Raw genomic sequence first — 14712 nt, 5'->3', positions numbered from 1 at the left:
CAGACATGTGAGTGCTAACAGCAGCAGTTTGTCAGACTGACAGTCGTCAGCAGAGTCTGCTACAGAACCTCTCTGACCCGTGGTGAACCGCTGGGGTCTCTACAGGAGGATATAAAAACATTTTCATCTGGAAGAAGTTTGTGATTAATCAGAAACGTTCCTGAACAAGTTCCCTCGTTACACAGACGACCCGGGTCATCTGGGTCTGTATGTATACAGATGTCATTTAAATCAGAGGTGCAGGTTCACGCTCCCGTCTCTGAGGTCCAGTCTCCAGGATATTCTGTTGGCATGTTCTGTAACCACGGATACGTCCGAGGTTGACATTTGTACCGTACGTGTCAAATCCCGTTCATATCGTGAGTGTGGGCGGAGTTATTTCCGCCAACAAGGCGCCAAACGGACGATCGCAGCTCGAGTCACCTGCTGGACACCTGGAGATATTTACACGTTTTTGTGGCGACCAAAACCGACTGTTTTTCACAGGAAGTCGGACCAGATCAGGTGTTTTAATCCCAACCATGATGTTTGCTGATTCTGACCCGGTTGTTTCTGTGCCTGAACCAAACCACAGAATACACAGAGCTGAGAGGAGCGAGAAACAGAACATACAACCCAGACAAACAAAGTCTCATCAAAGAGAAACATTCAGCTGGAGGTTGGGTCTGGTTGGTTCTGGTTGGTTCTGGTTGGATGCGGTTGGTTGTGGTTGGATGTGGTTGGTTCTAATTGATTCTAGTTAGATGAGGTTGGGTCTGGTTGGTTCTGGTTGGATGTGGTTGGTTCTGGTTGGTTCTAGTTAGATGAGGTTGGGTCTGGTTGGTTCTGGTTGGATGGGGTTGGGTCTGGTTGGTTCTGGTTGGATGGGGTTGGATGTGGTTGGTTCTAATTGGTTCTAGTTGGATGGGGTTGGATGTGGTTGGTTCTAATTGGTTCTGGTTGGATGGGGTTGGGTCTGGTTGGTTGTGGTTGGATGTGGTTGGTTCTAATTGGTTCTAGTTGGATGGGGTTGGGTCTGGTTGGTTGTGGTTGGATGTGGTTGGTTCTAATTGGTTCTGGTTGGATGGGGTTGGGTCTGGTTGGTTGTGGTTGGATGTGGTTGGTTCTAATTGGTTCTAGTTGGATGGGGTTGGATGTGGTTGGTTCTAATTGGTTCTGGTTGGATGGGGTTGGATGTGGTTGGTTCTAATTGGTTCTAGTTGGATGGGGTTGGATGTGGTTGGTTCTAATTGGTTGTGGTTGGATGGGGTTGGGTCTGGTTGGTTGTGGTTGGATGTGGTTGGTTCTAATTGGTTCTAGTTGGATGGGGTTGGATCTGGTTGGTTGTGGTTGGATGTGGTTGGTTCTAATTGGTTCTAGTTGGATGGGGTTGGGTCTGGTTGGTTGTGTATTTTGTGGTTGGTTCTGGTTGGTTGTGGTTCTGCAGAATGGTACTGAGCTCACATTTATTCTGGAGCCCGGCTCGATCAAAGTCTCTCAGCTTCATAAATGTTTTGCACATTTATATTTTGTAAAGTAAGTTGTTTTTTTCAAGATTTAAGATGGATTATCTGAACGAGCAGAATCTGCGACTCAGACAAAGTAACTTTGACTCAAATCAAACACATCATCGATCTTCATCCAATCAGAGATCGAGAAATTCAAAACCAAGAATGAACAGATAACAATCTTCTCAGTGATGTAACTCTGTAGTCGGGTCCGTTTGGACTGATTCTGACTCCTCTTCCTGTAGTACTGGACTCATATTCTGTGTGTTGAACACATCAAGCATCAAAAGCTCAGCAGAAGCTTTCTGCAGCGACTGACAGCGATCAGGACACTCATGATGACATCTCCTTCAGAACCAACACCAGCTCTGCGTCCTCTCCTGGCTCCAGTTGGACCCAGTTTGGATCATGACCGTTTCTAATTTGTTAACTGGGGCTCAAACTAATCTCCAGACTTTCTTCCGGACGTCTCTTTGCTCTTCACGTCTCACACTTTTATCTTTTCTTCCTCTTTTTCTCACCGCAGCAGTTTGTTCTCGTTCTGCATCAACACTTTAATATTCAGAGTGAACAGCAAGATGCAGATCAGAACAGCAGCAGGTCGTTCAGTCCTCTGTGACACTGACGAGACTGTGTCTGTCCGCTGGGACTGATCTCAGTATTGATCTCAGTATTGACCTCAGTATTGATCTCAGTATTGATCTCAGTATTGACCTCAGTATTGATCTCAGTATTGACCTCGTGTCACTCACCCTTCAAGGCGACGGATGAATCCTGGCTGACGTCGGGGCGGCCATGTTTGCTGAGGTGCCGAGAAATCTGTGGTTGGACTCCTTTGAAGTCGGTGGTTGTGGCAGTGAACAGCTCGCCGTCTGCACGGAACAAACACACGTGTGAAGCTGAACACGTGACAGTTTAACGATCCACAGACTGATCGTCTCCTTTGTTTCAAACACTTTGATCTAGTTACATATTTAATGATCTACTTGGATAAAAGGTATTTTAAAAGCTTTTATTTGCATTTATAAAAGTTTGAACGCAGTTTTACGTGTGTATTATTCATACATTTATGATTGCATCACAGTATAATTAAGGTGATCAACTGTTCGTCTCTTAAAGGGATATTCTGGTGTAAATTTAATCCGTGACAGTCGATTACCGAGTGCAGTAGAGTTCTGCAGCTCAAGGATGAAAATGTATGATTATGACTCCATGGAAAAGCAATCAAAGTTCATATGTGTCTTACCTGCCAGTTTATAACAGTTATTATCGAGAGCGGACAGGGAAAAGAACGTTGAGCATTTCTAACTGTACTTGTTAATCGACTCGTCAGGGCTTCCCCACAAGAGGAAGCTGCTGCAGCAGAGGGGTGAGCTGTGTGAAATCCAGCTAAGCTAGCAGATGTTTGATGCCTGGAACGATGTGCTGAGACCCTGTTTGTACTGTTGCTAAGTTTGATGCTGTTCTGAGCATTATTTGTGGCTTTTTGATGGCAGTTTCTTGTTGAAGGCATAGACTGCAGTGTATTGTTATCGTGCGGTCTTTTCTGAGCGGTTGGAAAACATGATCTCTCGAGGGGGGTCTCACTCAGTGTCATGGTGTGTTAGAACGTGGATTAAACTTAGACCGGAATATCCCTTTAAGCACAGTGAGGTCTGCAGTGTCTGCAGGACGTGTGTGTGAACAGCTTCATCTGTGTTCCTGCAGTGGTTTTGTCATGATTAAACTTGAACTCTTTAAGTCACACAGCGGTGGTTTGGTCATCATGCAGCAGACTGACCCACGGTGATGGCGCTGCTCCTCTGGAACGGGCTGAACGGACAGCGACCTTTAGCGTTGCCATATTGGACGATGGAGAAACTCTCAGCATCCTGAAGGAGGCAAGAAAAACCCAAACTGTAAAATCATCAAAATCATGAGAGATGAGTCAGGACTGCAGATATGTTGAAACTTTCTGTCTCTCTGTGTTCATCGTCCTGTTGTGACACTGTGTTCATGATGGTTAGCTTCAGAAAACATCAGGTTTTCACCTAAAACACCACAAAGACGTTAAAAGATCCAATCAGAGCTTCAGCAGCCTCCTCTGACAGGACAGTCAGCTCACATATGTGATGTGAACATGATAGGAAACAAACATTTAACGTCCAGTGACAGCGTTTCATTCCTGCGGCTGATCACATAAAATCTAACTTGTTTCTTTTAACTCAGTTGTCATTTTAATCAGTTTGTCCACCATTGACAAGACATGACGGACATCAGATACGAGACCCAGATGGTCATCAGTGTTCACTTCACTTCCTGTGTTGACTCACGATAAAGACGTCATGAGGGCTGAAGGCAAAGCTGCCACAGGCGTACAGATGGGTCGAGTTCAGAGAGCGCAGCACGTGCACCAAGTTCGGACATTCGACCTGCAGACAGACAGACAGACAGGTATTATTCACATCTTCATCGTTATCAATCAATCAATAATTCAGAACTGCTTTCACTATGAGAACTTAACTTACCATAGAAAATAAACACAACATTATCAGAAGGTATTAAATATAAAGGAAATAAAGATGAATGTCATCATATTCACTATAAACCTGATATTAAAAACTGAAATGCTGATATTGAGTTCATAAAGCTCAGGTGTTACAACGACCGTCTCCACACTAGTCTTCAGGTGAAACACAGGTTTCATTACCAGCTTCTTTTATTTTTATAGATATGGTGATAATATGGTTGTCAGTTTCTTTGGCCACAGTAATCGTGTAGTTTATCACTAGCATCATCACAAGTTTAGATGTAAAAGTGGTGATAAACATATTTGACTTCAGGCGATCAAACGCTCTTATTTTAGTCTTCACACTTTATCTGTCACGTTTCTTGTGTTGACTGTGAAGTCAGTCTGAAAACGTGCTCAGTTATCAGCAGAACGACTGCTTTTAACTTTAACTGTCGAAGTTTCACCACAAATACAACAACACTGTTCAGTTACTGAGGTCAGACACAGCAGACGCACAGCAGACGCACTGCAGACGCACTGCAGACACACAGCAGACGCACTGCAGACGCACAGCAGACGCACAGCAGACGCACTGCAGACGCACAGCAGACACACAGCAGACACACTGCAGACACTGCAGACGCACAGCAGACACACTGCAGACACTGCAGACGCACAACAGACGCAGAGCAGACGCACAACAGACGCACTGCAGACGCACAGCAGACACACTGCAGACACTGCAGACGCACAACAGACGCAGAGCAGACGCACAGCAGACGCACTGCAGACGCACAGCAGACACACTGCAGACACTGCAGACGCACAACAGACGCAGAGCAGACGCACAACAGACGCACTGCAGACACACAGCAGACGCACTGCAGACACTGCAGACGCACAACAGACGCACAGCAGACGCACAACAGACGCACAGCAGACGCACTGCAGACACTGCAGACGCACAACAGACGCACAGCAGACGCACAGCAGACACACACTGCAGACACACACTGCAGACAAACAGCAGACGCACTGCAGACGCACAGCAGACGCACTGCAGACACTACAGACACACTGCAGACGCACAGCAGACGCACTGCAGACACTGCAGACGCACAACAGACGCACAGCAGACGCACAACAGACGCACAGCAGACGCACTGCAGACACTGCAGACGCACAACAGACGCACAGCAGACGCACAGCAGACACACACTGCAGACAAACAGCAGACGCACTGCAGACGCACAGCAGACGCACTACAGACACACTGCAGACACTACAGACACACTGCAGACGCACTGCAGACACTGCAGACACACACTGCAGACACTGCAGATGCACAGCAGACGCACTGCAGACACTACAGACACACTGCAGACGCACTGCAGACACTACAGACGCACAACAGACGCACAGCAGACGCACAGCAGACGCACTGCAGACACTTCAGACGCACAACAGACGCACAGCAGACGCACAGCAGACACACACTGCAGACACACACTGCAGACAAACAGCAGACGCACTGCAGACGCACAGCAGACGCACTGCAGACACTACAGACACACTGCAGACGCACAGCAGACGCACTGCAGACACTGCAGACGCACAACAGACGCACAGCAGACGCACAACAGACGCACAGCAGACGCACTGCAGACACTGCAGACGCACAACAGACGCACAGCAGACGCACAGCAGACACACACTGCAGACAAACAGCAGACGCACTGCAGACGCACAGCAGACGCACTACAGACACACTGCAGACACTACAGACACACTGCAGACGCACTGCAGACACTGCAGACACACACTGCAGACACTGCAGATGCACAGCAGACGCACTGCAGACACTACAGACACACTGCAGACGCACTGCAGACACTACAGACGCACAACAGACGCACAGCAGACGCACAGCAGACGCACTGCAGACACTGCAGACGCACAACAGACGCACAGCAGACGCACAGCAGACACACACTGCAGACACACACTGCAGACAAACAGCAGACGCACTGCAGACGCACAGCAGACGCACTACAGACACACTGCAGACACTACAGACACACTGCAGACGCACTGCAGACACTGCAGACACACACTGCAGACACTGCAGACGCACAGCAGACGCACTGCAGACACTACAGACACACTGCAGACGCACAGCAGACGCACTGCAGACACTGCAGACGCACAACAGACGCACAGCAGGCGCACAGCAGACGCACAACAGACGCACAGCAGACGCACTGCAGACACTGCAGACGCACAACAGACGCACAGCAGACGCACAGCAGACACACACTGCAGACACACACTGCAGACAAACAGCAGACGCACTGCAGACGCACAGCAGACGCACTACAGACACACTGCAGACACTACAGACACACTGCAGACGCACTGCAGACACTGCAGACGCACAGCAGACGCACTGCAGACACTACAGACACACTGCAGACGCACTGCAGACACTACAGACACACTGCAGACGCACAGCAGACGCACTGCAGACGCACAGCAGACGCACTGCAGACACACAGCAGACGCACTGCAGACACTACAGACACACTGCAGACGCACTGCAGACACTACAGACACACTGCAGACACACTGCAGACGCACTGCAGACACTACAGACACACTGCAGACACACAGCAGACGCACTGCAGACACTACAGACACACTGCAGACACACTGCAGATGCACTGCAGACACTACAGACACACTGCAGACACACTGCAGATGCACTGCAGACACACTGCAGACACACTGCAGATGCACTGCAGACACTACAGACACACTGCAGACACACTGCAGATGCACTGCAGACACTACAGACACACTGCAGACACACTGCAGATGCACTGCAGACACTACAGACACACTGCAGACACACTGCAGATGCACTGCAGACACTACAGACACACTGCAGACACACAGCAGACGCACTGCAGACACTACAGACACACTGCAGACACACTGCAGATGCACTGCAGACACACTACAGACACACTGCAGACACACTGCAGATGCACTGCAGACGCTACAGACACACTGCAGACGCACTGCAGACACTACAGACACACTGCAGACACACTGCAGATGCACTGCAGACACACTGCAGATGCACTGCAGACACACTGCAGACGCACAGCAGACGCACTGCAGACACTACAGACACACTGCAGACGCACTGCAGACACTACAGACACACTGCAGACACTACAGACACACTGCAGACACACTGCAGACACTGCAGATGCACTGCAGACACACAGCAGACACACTGCAGATGCACTGCAGACACTACAGACACTACAGACACACAGCAGACACACTACAGACACACAGCAGACGCACTGCAGATGCACTGCAGACACTACAGACACACAGCAGACACACAGCAGACACACTGCAGACACACTGCAGACGCACTGCAGACACTACAGACACACAGCAGACACACTGCAGACACACTGCAGACGCACTGCAGACACTGCAGACACACTGCAGACGCACTGCAGACACTACAGACACATAGCAGACACACTGCAGACACACTACAGACGCACTACAGACGCACTGCAGACACTACAGACACACAACCACTGAGCTGAACATCGTTTAATAAATCAACGAGGGCGGAGTCATGTGATTACCGTCGGGTTCTTCCCTTTACTTGCACATTCTGTGATTTCTCTCTCAGACGGACTCCACTCCACCTGGACAGAAGACAGACAGAGAGAGAGAGAGAGAGAGGGGGAGGATGGAGACAACACAGTGATTAATAAAATGGAGTGAACAAATGAACAGTATCTATAAATCAAATAATCCTGGAGTGAATAAACCGTCTCTCACTCACCTTCTTCTTCAGGCTGATGACATCACTCTGACTGACGTCCAATGAGAGGAGGGTGTCCTGTGCTCCTACGTACAGGGTGGATCTATCGTCGCTCAGCAGCAGCGTGGTGGTGTTGTGGACGTCGGGGAGGCTGAAGAGGACCAGAGGCCGGTCTGTAGAGTCTGGACCCAAACACAACAGAGAGGTAGATAAAGAGTTTAACATAGACCCAGACCTGCTGGAGGAATAAACACCTGGAGTCTCATCGGGTTCTGGTTCTGATCCAGAGCCGTTCAATGACTCAGAGCTCAGAGATGACTTTGATACTTGTGGGGTTAAAAAGGTGATTTCTCTTCACTCCTGTTGATCAGCCTGACTGCAGCAGTGATCCAGAGTGGACCTCCAGGTTCTGTTCTGCTGACTGCTGCCTGGAGCTGGAGGGGAACTGGACTTTACTTCATGAACATAATGTTACAGAGAGGAGACAGAGAACCAGAACCAGAACCAGAGTCTCTGCTGAGTGCTGACTTCACTCAGAGCTTCACATCAACTCTCTAATGTTCTAAAGTGTCTTCTGGTTCTGTTGGGTCTGGTTCTCAGACTTCTTTCCTCTCTGACTCTGCTGAAGTTACAGACAGACGACAGATGAAACTCAGCGTCTCCTCGAGGACTCTGGAGGATTTCTCTGCTGGAACTTTGTTGGAAACATTTATGATGATGTGAGAACAGAACTGAACTTCACAGAGATCTTTGATCAAATCAATTTTATTTGTACAGCCCAAAATCTAGGATTGTGTTTATTATTGTTTATTTGATGCAGTTACAGAGATAATGAGTGAGACTGTGATCTCTTGGTGGTAAATCTGAGTATCATCTGCATATCTGATGTTATTGTTGTATACAGTGAGGCCTGATAGAAGAAGTCCAGTCCAGTCCAGTCTAGTCCAGTCCAGTCCAGTCCAGTCCAGTCCAGTCTAGTCCAGTCCAGTCTAGTCCAGTCCAGTCCAGTCCAGTCTAGTCCAGTCCAGTCTAGTCCAGTCCAGTCCAGTCCAGTCCCGCCCCCAGGGGCTCGGGGAACTCCTGCCTGGAAGGTTTGACTCAGAGCACTTTAACAGTCAGTCAGGAGTTCTGGCTCTCAGCTGAATCAAAGGATTTAATAAAACAAATCAGTGTCTAAATAAACATCATTCAGTCATGAACGATAACAGACTGAGTGTCAGTTAGTCAGAGGCCTCAGCCTTCCCATCATGCACCTGTTCTCAGCATGTGTGGGAATAGCTCGCTGTTAATGTCTTGTGGGTTTCACACTCTGACCGGCTCATCACCAAACAAAGACCTCACTATAATAAACAGCGAGGTGTAAACCAGATTGAGACACAGAGGTGAGAGCTCGGAGCGATAAATAACAGCAACAGAACATCTTCTGTCTCAGCAGTCAGCTGACCGGCTCGGAGTCAGCACCACTTCCTGTTTCTGAGGCCATGTGGGTTCAGGTTTGGAGAGGATGTGGTCGAGCTACAGAGAAACTCGTTCTGTATCAGCGAGTCTGAACCACACGAGCTGAACAACAGCGTCACGAAGAAGAGTTTAAAATAAGAACATTTCGTGTGAAGGGCTGAAGACTCGCTCGCGTCTTTGTTCCATAATGATCATCGACTTGCTTTGTCTGAAGTGACAAATCAGGTCAAATCCATCCACAATAGATCAACATACTGAAGGAGGTGTTTTATACTGAAAGGAGGTCAGGAAACACTTCCTGTGGGACCATCAGAGACAGAAACATGTTCAGATATAATATAATGTTGTTTATTCTCTTGGAGTTCATTTCATCTCTTTCTTTTTAATGTTTTGGTATCAAATAAACAAAATGGTGAGTTTGTGATTATTTGGCCAAAGACGACATCATGCTCATAACTGTATTTTGAGTTATTAAGAGAACGTGTTTACATCCTCTAACGCTCCTGTCTTTATGAAGCCCCGCCTCCTGAACACCCAGCCTGCTCTGATTGGTCCGCTCACACATGCCTGAGCCGGCACCGCTAACAGCTACAGAGCAGCTGTGCTAAATTCATTCTGACGTGCCGGACTCACCACTGGGCATAAATCACTGCAAGTGTGTGACATGGTGACATAGTGTGATGTCATAAGGTTGCAGAATTAAAGGCGGGACTACTGACGAGGCGTTCAGGGGTGGTGGACTATGTGGTAGAGAGGAGCTTCTGTTGGACCTTTTACATTTCAAGCTCTTACAACAAGAACAGTCCCTCAGTGTGTCTGACCGACCCGAAGCTTCATGAAAATCAACCTGCAACGACGTCACCGATATGCAAATGAGTGATGACATCACAGGGGGAATTTGTTGTGGACTCTCTGCACCGCTGTGATCTAACAGCGAACAGAGACCAGAAACATTTAGCCTCTGACGACAATGTAATGAGTATCAGTCATAACACAACTACCAGAACCAGAGTGAGTTTGTGTGGTTAACGCTGAGGAAGAGTCACTTCTCGTTACCAGCCCGAGCCATGACTGGTCGTCTGTTACCATGGTGACGCTGACTGTCCCTGAGTGGCACACAGGACAACACTTCACACAGTACTGAGCTCCAGAACCAGCCTGAGACAGACGGGTCAGGACAGAATTCAATCATTTTCAGACTAAAGAGCTTGTCTTGAACGTCCACCTGACGTCACGTCTCTGCTGCTCACAGTTTACCTGCCAAGTCTCCACGATAACATGTCGGCAGTCTGCACGAGCACCAGTACCTTCAATTAATCATAATATTATGTTCAGATTACATGTTGATGGGTCGACTGTCAGCTGTGCAGCCACTGAGCACTGTTCAAGACTGTCTCACATCTGCAGAGTGAAACATCTGGACAACAAAACACACACAGAGCGATGATGAAGCTCGTCTGATGTAACGTTACTGATTCTAACTTCAAGTGTTAATTATGTTCATATTTAGAGTGTTTGTGTCACAGCAACATTCAGACGTGTAAAGATCACACACACACACACACACACACACACCCTCTCTGCACAGACAGGAAGTGAGTGGCATCAGTAAACAGCGTCTGACGGTAAACGCTGGGCGTGTCAGAGGAGACGTCTGATCTGAGCTTTAACTCTGGATATTTATCTGATCAGTTAGTTTTCATCAGGGTGCAGGACCATCATGGAGTATGCGCTCAGTTCTGGTCCTGAGGTGCAGAGAACACCTGGTCCATGATGTGAACCAGAACCAGAACATGTGAGAGACTTCCAGTGAAGTGTGACAGAATCAGTCTGTTCAATCGCAGTTACATCACTTCCTGTTTCTGTCACAAACTGTCTCGCAACACGACTCACAAACTCAACACAGAGAGAGAACAGTCACCCACCATCTGCTAAATATCATCAAATATATAAATGTACAAGGATATATAATGTGTAATATATATATATATATATATATACACATGAGGAAAACACATGTACAAGACATATACACAGTGTATATATATATATATATATATATATATATATATATATATATATATATATATATATATATATATATACTGTGTTATGTAGATGTGTTTTCCTCAGTGTGTCTGCTCATTCTCTGCCACACATGTGGCATCATGTGTTTTATGTTTATATGAGTTTATTGTATTTCTTACCTTTTTAGTTGTGTTGTTTATTTTTTACTTGTGTTACTGTTTTTGTAATATTCTGTCCTTTGGCTTCTGTGGCACAATATATTTCCCTGTTTATGATTCTGATTGTGATCACAGTGAAGAGACGTCGTGTTCTGCTTCTTCTGATCACACTGACTCATTACATCCACGTCACTGACCATTACATATCAGAAATGATGTTGGGTTCCTGTTTTATGGAAGTACCAATCACCAGTCATCCATCAGTAACGCTGCCAGAGTAGATGCACTCAGAGTGCTTTACAGTCTCATCAGCAGCAGTGTGGCGTTCAGTATCTCGCTCAGAGACACTTCAGCGTGCAGCCGACGGCCTGAACAGCGACCGCTGTTCTGCTGACGACACCAACGGTTCCTCTCTTTCCCCTCGTCCTCCTCCAACAGCCACGTTGTGACGCTCATCTCTGAATGTCTGCATCATCTCTGAATGTCTGCATCATCTCTGAATGTCTGCATCATCTCTGAATGTCTGCATCATCTCTGAATGTCTGCATCATCTCTGAATGTCTGCATCATCTCTGAATGTCTGCATCATGTCTGAATGTCTGCATCATGTCTGAATGTCTGCATCATCTCTGAATGTCTGCATCATCTCTGAATGTCTGCATCATGTCTGAATGTCTGCATCATCTCTGAATGTCTGCATCATGTCTGACTGTCTGCATCATCTCTGAATGTCTGCATCATCTCTGAATGTCTGCATCATGTCTGAATGTCTGCATCATCTCTGAATGTCTGCATCATCTCTGAATGTCTGCATCATCTCTGAATGTCTGCATCATCTCTGAATGTCTGCATCATCTCTGAATGTCTGCATCATCTCTGAATGTCTGCATCATGTCTGAATGTCTGCATCATGTCTGAATGTCTGCATCATGTCTGAATGTCTGCATCATCTCTGAATGTCTGCATCATCTCTGAATGTCTGCATCATCTCTGAATGTCTGCATCATCTCTGAATGTCTGCATCATCTCTGAATGTCTGCATCATCTCTGAATGTCTGCATCATCTCTGAATGTTTGCATCATCTCTGAATGTCTGCATCATGTCTGAATGTCTGCATCATCTCTGAATGTCTGCATCATCTCTGAATGTCTGCATCATCTCTGAATGTCTGCATCATCTCTGCTTGGACAGCTGCTCATCACCTCAAACTCAACCTGAGTAAACCTGAACTCCTCTTCATCCCGGGACAGACTGCCCTCACATGGACCTGTCAGTCACTGTCCAGGACGTCACGGTATCACCTTCATCAGCGGTGAGGAACCTGGGCGTAATCCTCGATGATGGACTGTCCTGCCCCCCCAACATCACTGCTGTGGTCCGATCCTGCAGATTTACCCTCTACAACATCTGCAGGATCCAGACTTTCCTCAAAGGACACAACAGAACTCCTGGTCCAACCTCTGGTCCTCTCCCTCCTGGACTACAGTAACTCCCTCTTGTCTGGACTCTCAGCCTCTGAGACTGTTGCAGTGTATCCAGAACGCTGCAGCGCCTCGTTTACAATCTACCCAAACTCTCCCATGTGACCCGCCTCCTCCGTCACCTCCACTGACTTCCTGTTACGACCCACATCTGATTCCAGACGATGGTTCTGGTCTTCAAGACTGTCAACAGAACTGCACCGTCTACCTCCAAACCCTGTTCAGCCCACACGGCCCAGAGAGAACACTGCACTGTTCTACATCAGCGGGCCGGCTGGTACCGCCATCACTGAGAGCAAACAAAGCTGCTCAGAGAAGTCACGACTCTTCTGTGTTCTGGAGCCTCAGTGGAGGAACGAACTCCTGACCAACATCAGGACAGCAGAGTCTCTCTCTGTCTGCAGCAGGAGACTCCAGACTCTCTGTTCAGACTCCACCTCCACCACAGAGCACCACTCCCCCCAACAAAAGAAAGAAATTAAAGTATCCACTTGTACGTTCGTATCGTTGCACTTCTATCACAGCATTTACAGACTTAAAGTGTCTTTGATAAATAGCAGTCGACATCCTCAGAGAACACATCACAACCTGATCTCAGAGCAGATTTACACCTTCATCAACATGAAGTCTTCACTGAGCTCGACCACATGTTGACTCTCAGCCACGTGGAGGGAGGAGAGGATCTGATGAGCTGTGACGACTTTGTTCAAACTGTTCTCTTTGTTATTTACAGAGAACAGAATCAGAATGTCTCTGAGCAGCTGCAGACGCTGAGACGAGGGAACGCTCTGACTCTGAGTCAAGTTCCCTTTCTCAGCTCGTTTCTGTCACAACAATCTCACATTGATCTGAACGTTATCAAAGATCTTCACATCATCTGACTGAATGTTCACTGAACAACTTTGGATTTCTACCATCACACTGACATTTTATTGAAACAACGATGATCAATAATCAAATCATCAGTTTCAGCCTCCCAAAAATATAAAAATGTAAAAAGTTTAATTCAACCTGATGAATGACACGATGAACAAGGTAAGATAATAACTGAACAGTTCATCAAAGCACAGATCAGTAAATCAATATGACCATTGATTAATAATCAATCAGAAACGTTTAGTGAACTCACTGAGGAGGAAGGAGGTCCGTGGAGGAGGCAGCGAGCCGGCGGAGCTCCGCAGGCCGAGGAGGAGGACGAGGACGACGGACGGAGACATGATGGAGGATGAAGACTGAGATATGTTTCCTCCGACTGTCAGCGCTGAAAGAATGTGAAGAAACACTGAGGACGAAGATTAACCGCTTCCTCTTTACTGGTCTGAGGTCAGCGGGGAGGGGAGGGGAGGGGGAGGAGGAAGAGGAGGAGGGGCAGGAGGGCTGAAAGCATCTCTGAACATCATCGTCACTGCCGATCAGCCAGTCGTCACCCAGAGACATGAGGCCTGCAGGAAGTCGTTGGAGGAGACGAGTTTTAAAGTTTGTTTCGTGTGTCGCTCTGATCCACTTCATCGCGTCTCACTTCCTGTCGCTCTCCGCTCTCGTGTTTCACTCTCTGGCACACAAACAAACCACTGAGCTGAACGCTGACACGAGGAGGAAGTCGAGTTAAAACCCTCAGCTGCTCCGTCTTCATCTCATGATGAAGATCAGACTGAGAGGAAACAGACCGACAGGCCCGACAGCAGCCGTGTGCAGGTCCAGTCCTCGTGTGATAGACAGACAGGTGAAGTGTCCTCTCACAACAAGAATGTG

At 47.6% G+C, this 14712-nt stretch overlaps 1 protein-coding gene across 1 annotated transcript in view; it reads right to left on the bottom strand.

The window, feature by feature from the left end:
- The window catches only part of LOC115568109 (semaphorin-4A-like), a 32365-nt gene extending 18134 nt beyond the window's left edge, over positions 1-14231 (bottom strand). The window contains exons 1-6 of the mRNA XM_030395188.1: positions 14090-14231; positions 7856-8016; positions 7653-7715; positions 3800-3898; positions 3268-3358; positions 2240-2359 (exon numbers count right to left, since the gene is read on the bottom strand). Of these exons, the coding sequence (XP_030251048.1) occupies positions 2240-2359; positions 3268-3358; positions 3800-3898; positions 7653-7715; positions 7856-8016; positions 14090-14177 (622 nt within the window). The 5' untranslated portion in view covers positions 14178-14231. The remainder of the gene's footprint in view (positions 1-2239; positions 2360-3267; positions 3359-3799; positions 3899-7652; positions 7716-7855; positions 8017-14089) is intronic.
- Between the last annotated feature and the right edge of the window lie 481 nt (positions 14232-14712).

Source organism: Sparus aurata, chromosome 17 (genome assembly GCF_900880675.1).
Source record: "Sparus aurata chromosome 17, fSpaAur1.1, whole genome shotgun sequence".
Classification (NCBI taxonomy): domain Eukaryota; kingdom Metazoa; phylum Chordata; class Actinopteri; order Spariformes; family Sparidae; genus Sparus; species Sparus aurata.
This window is presented reverse-complemented; position numbering and strand designations above follow the sequence as displayed.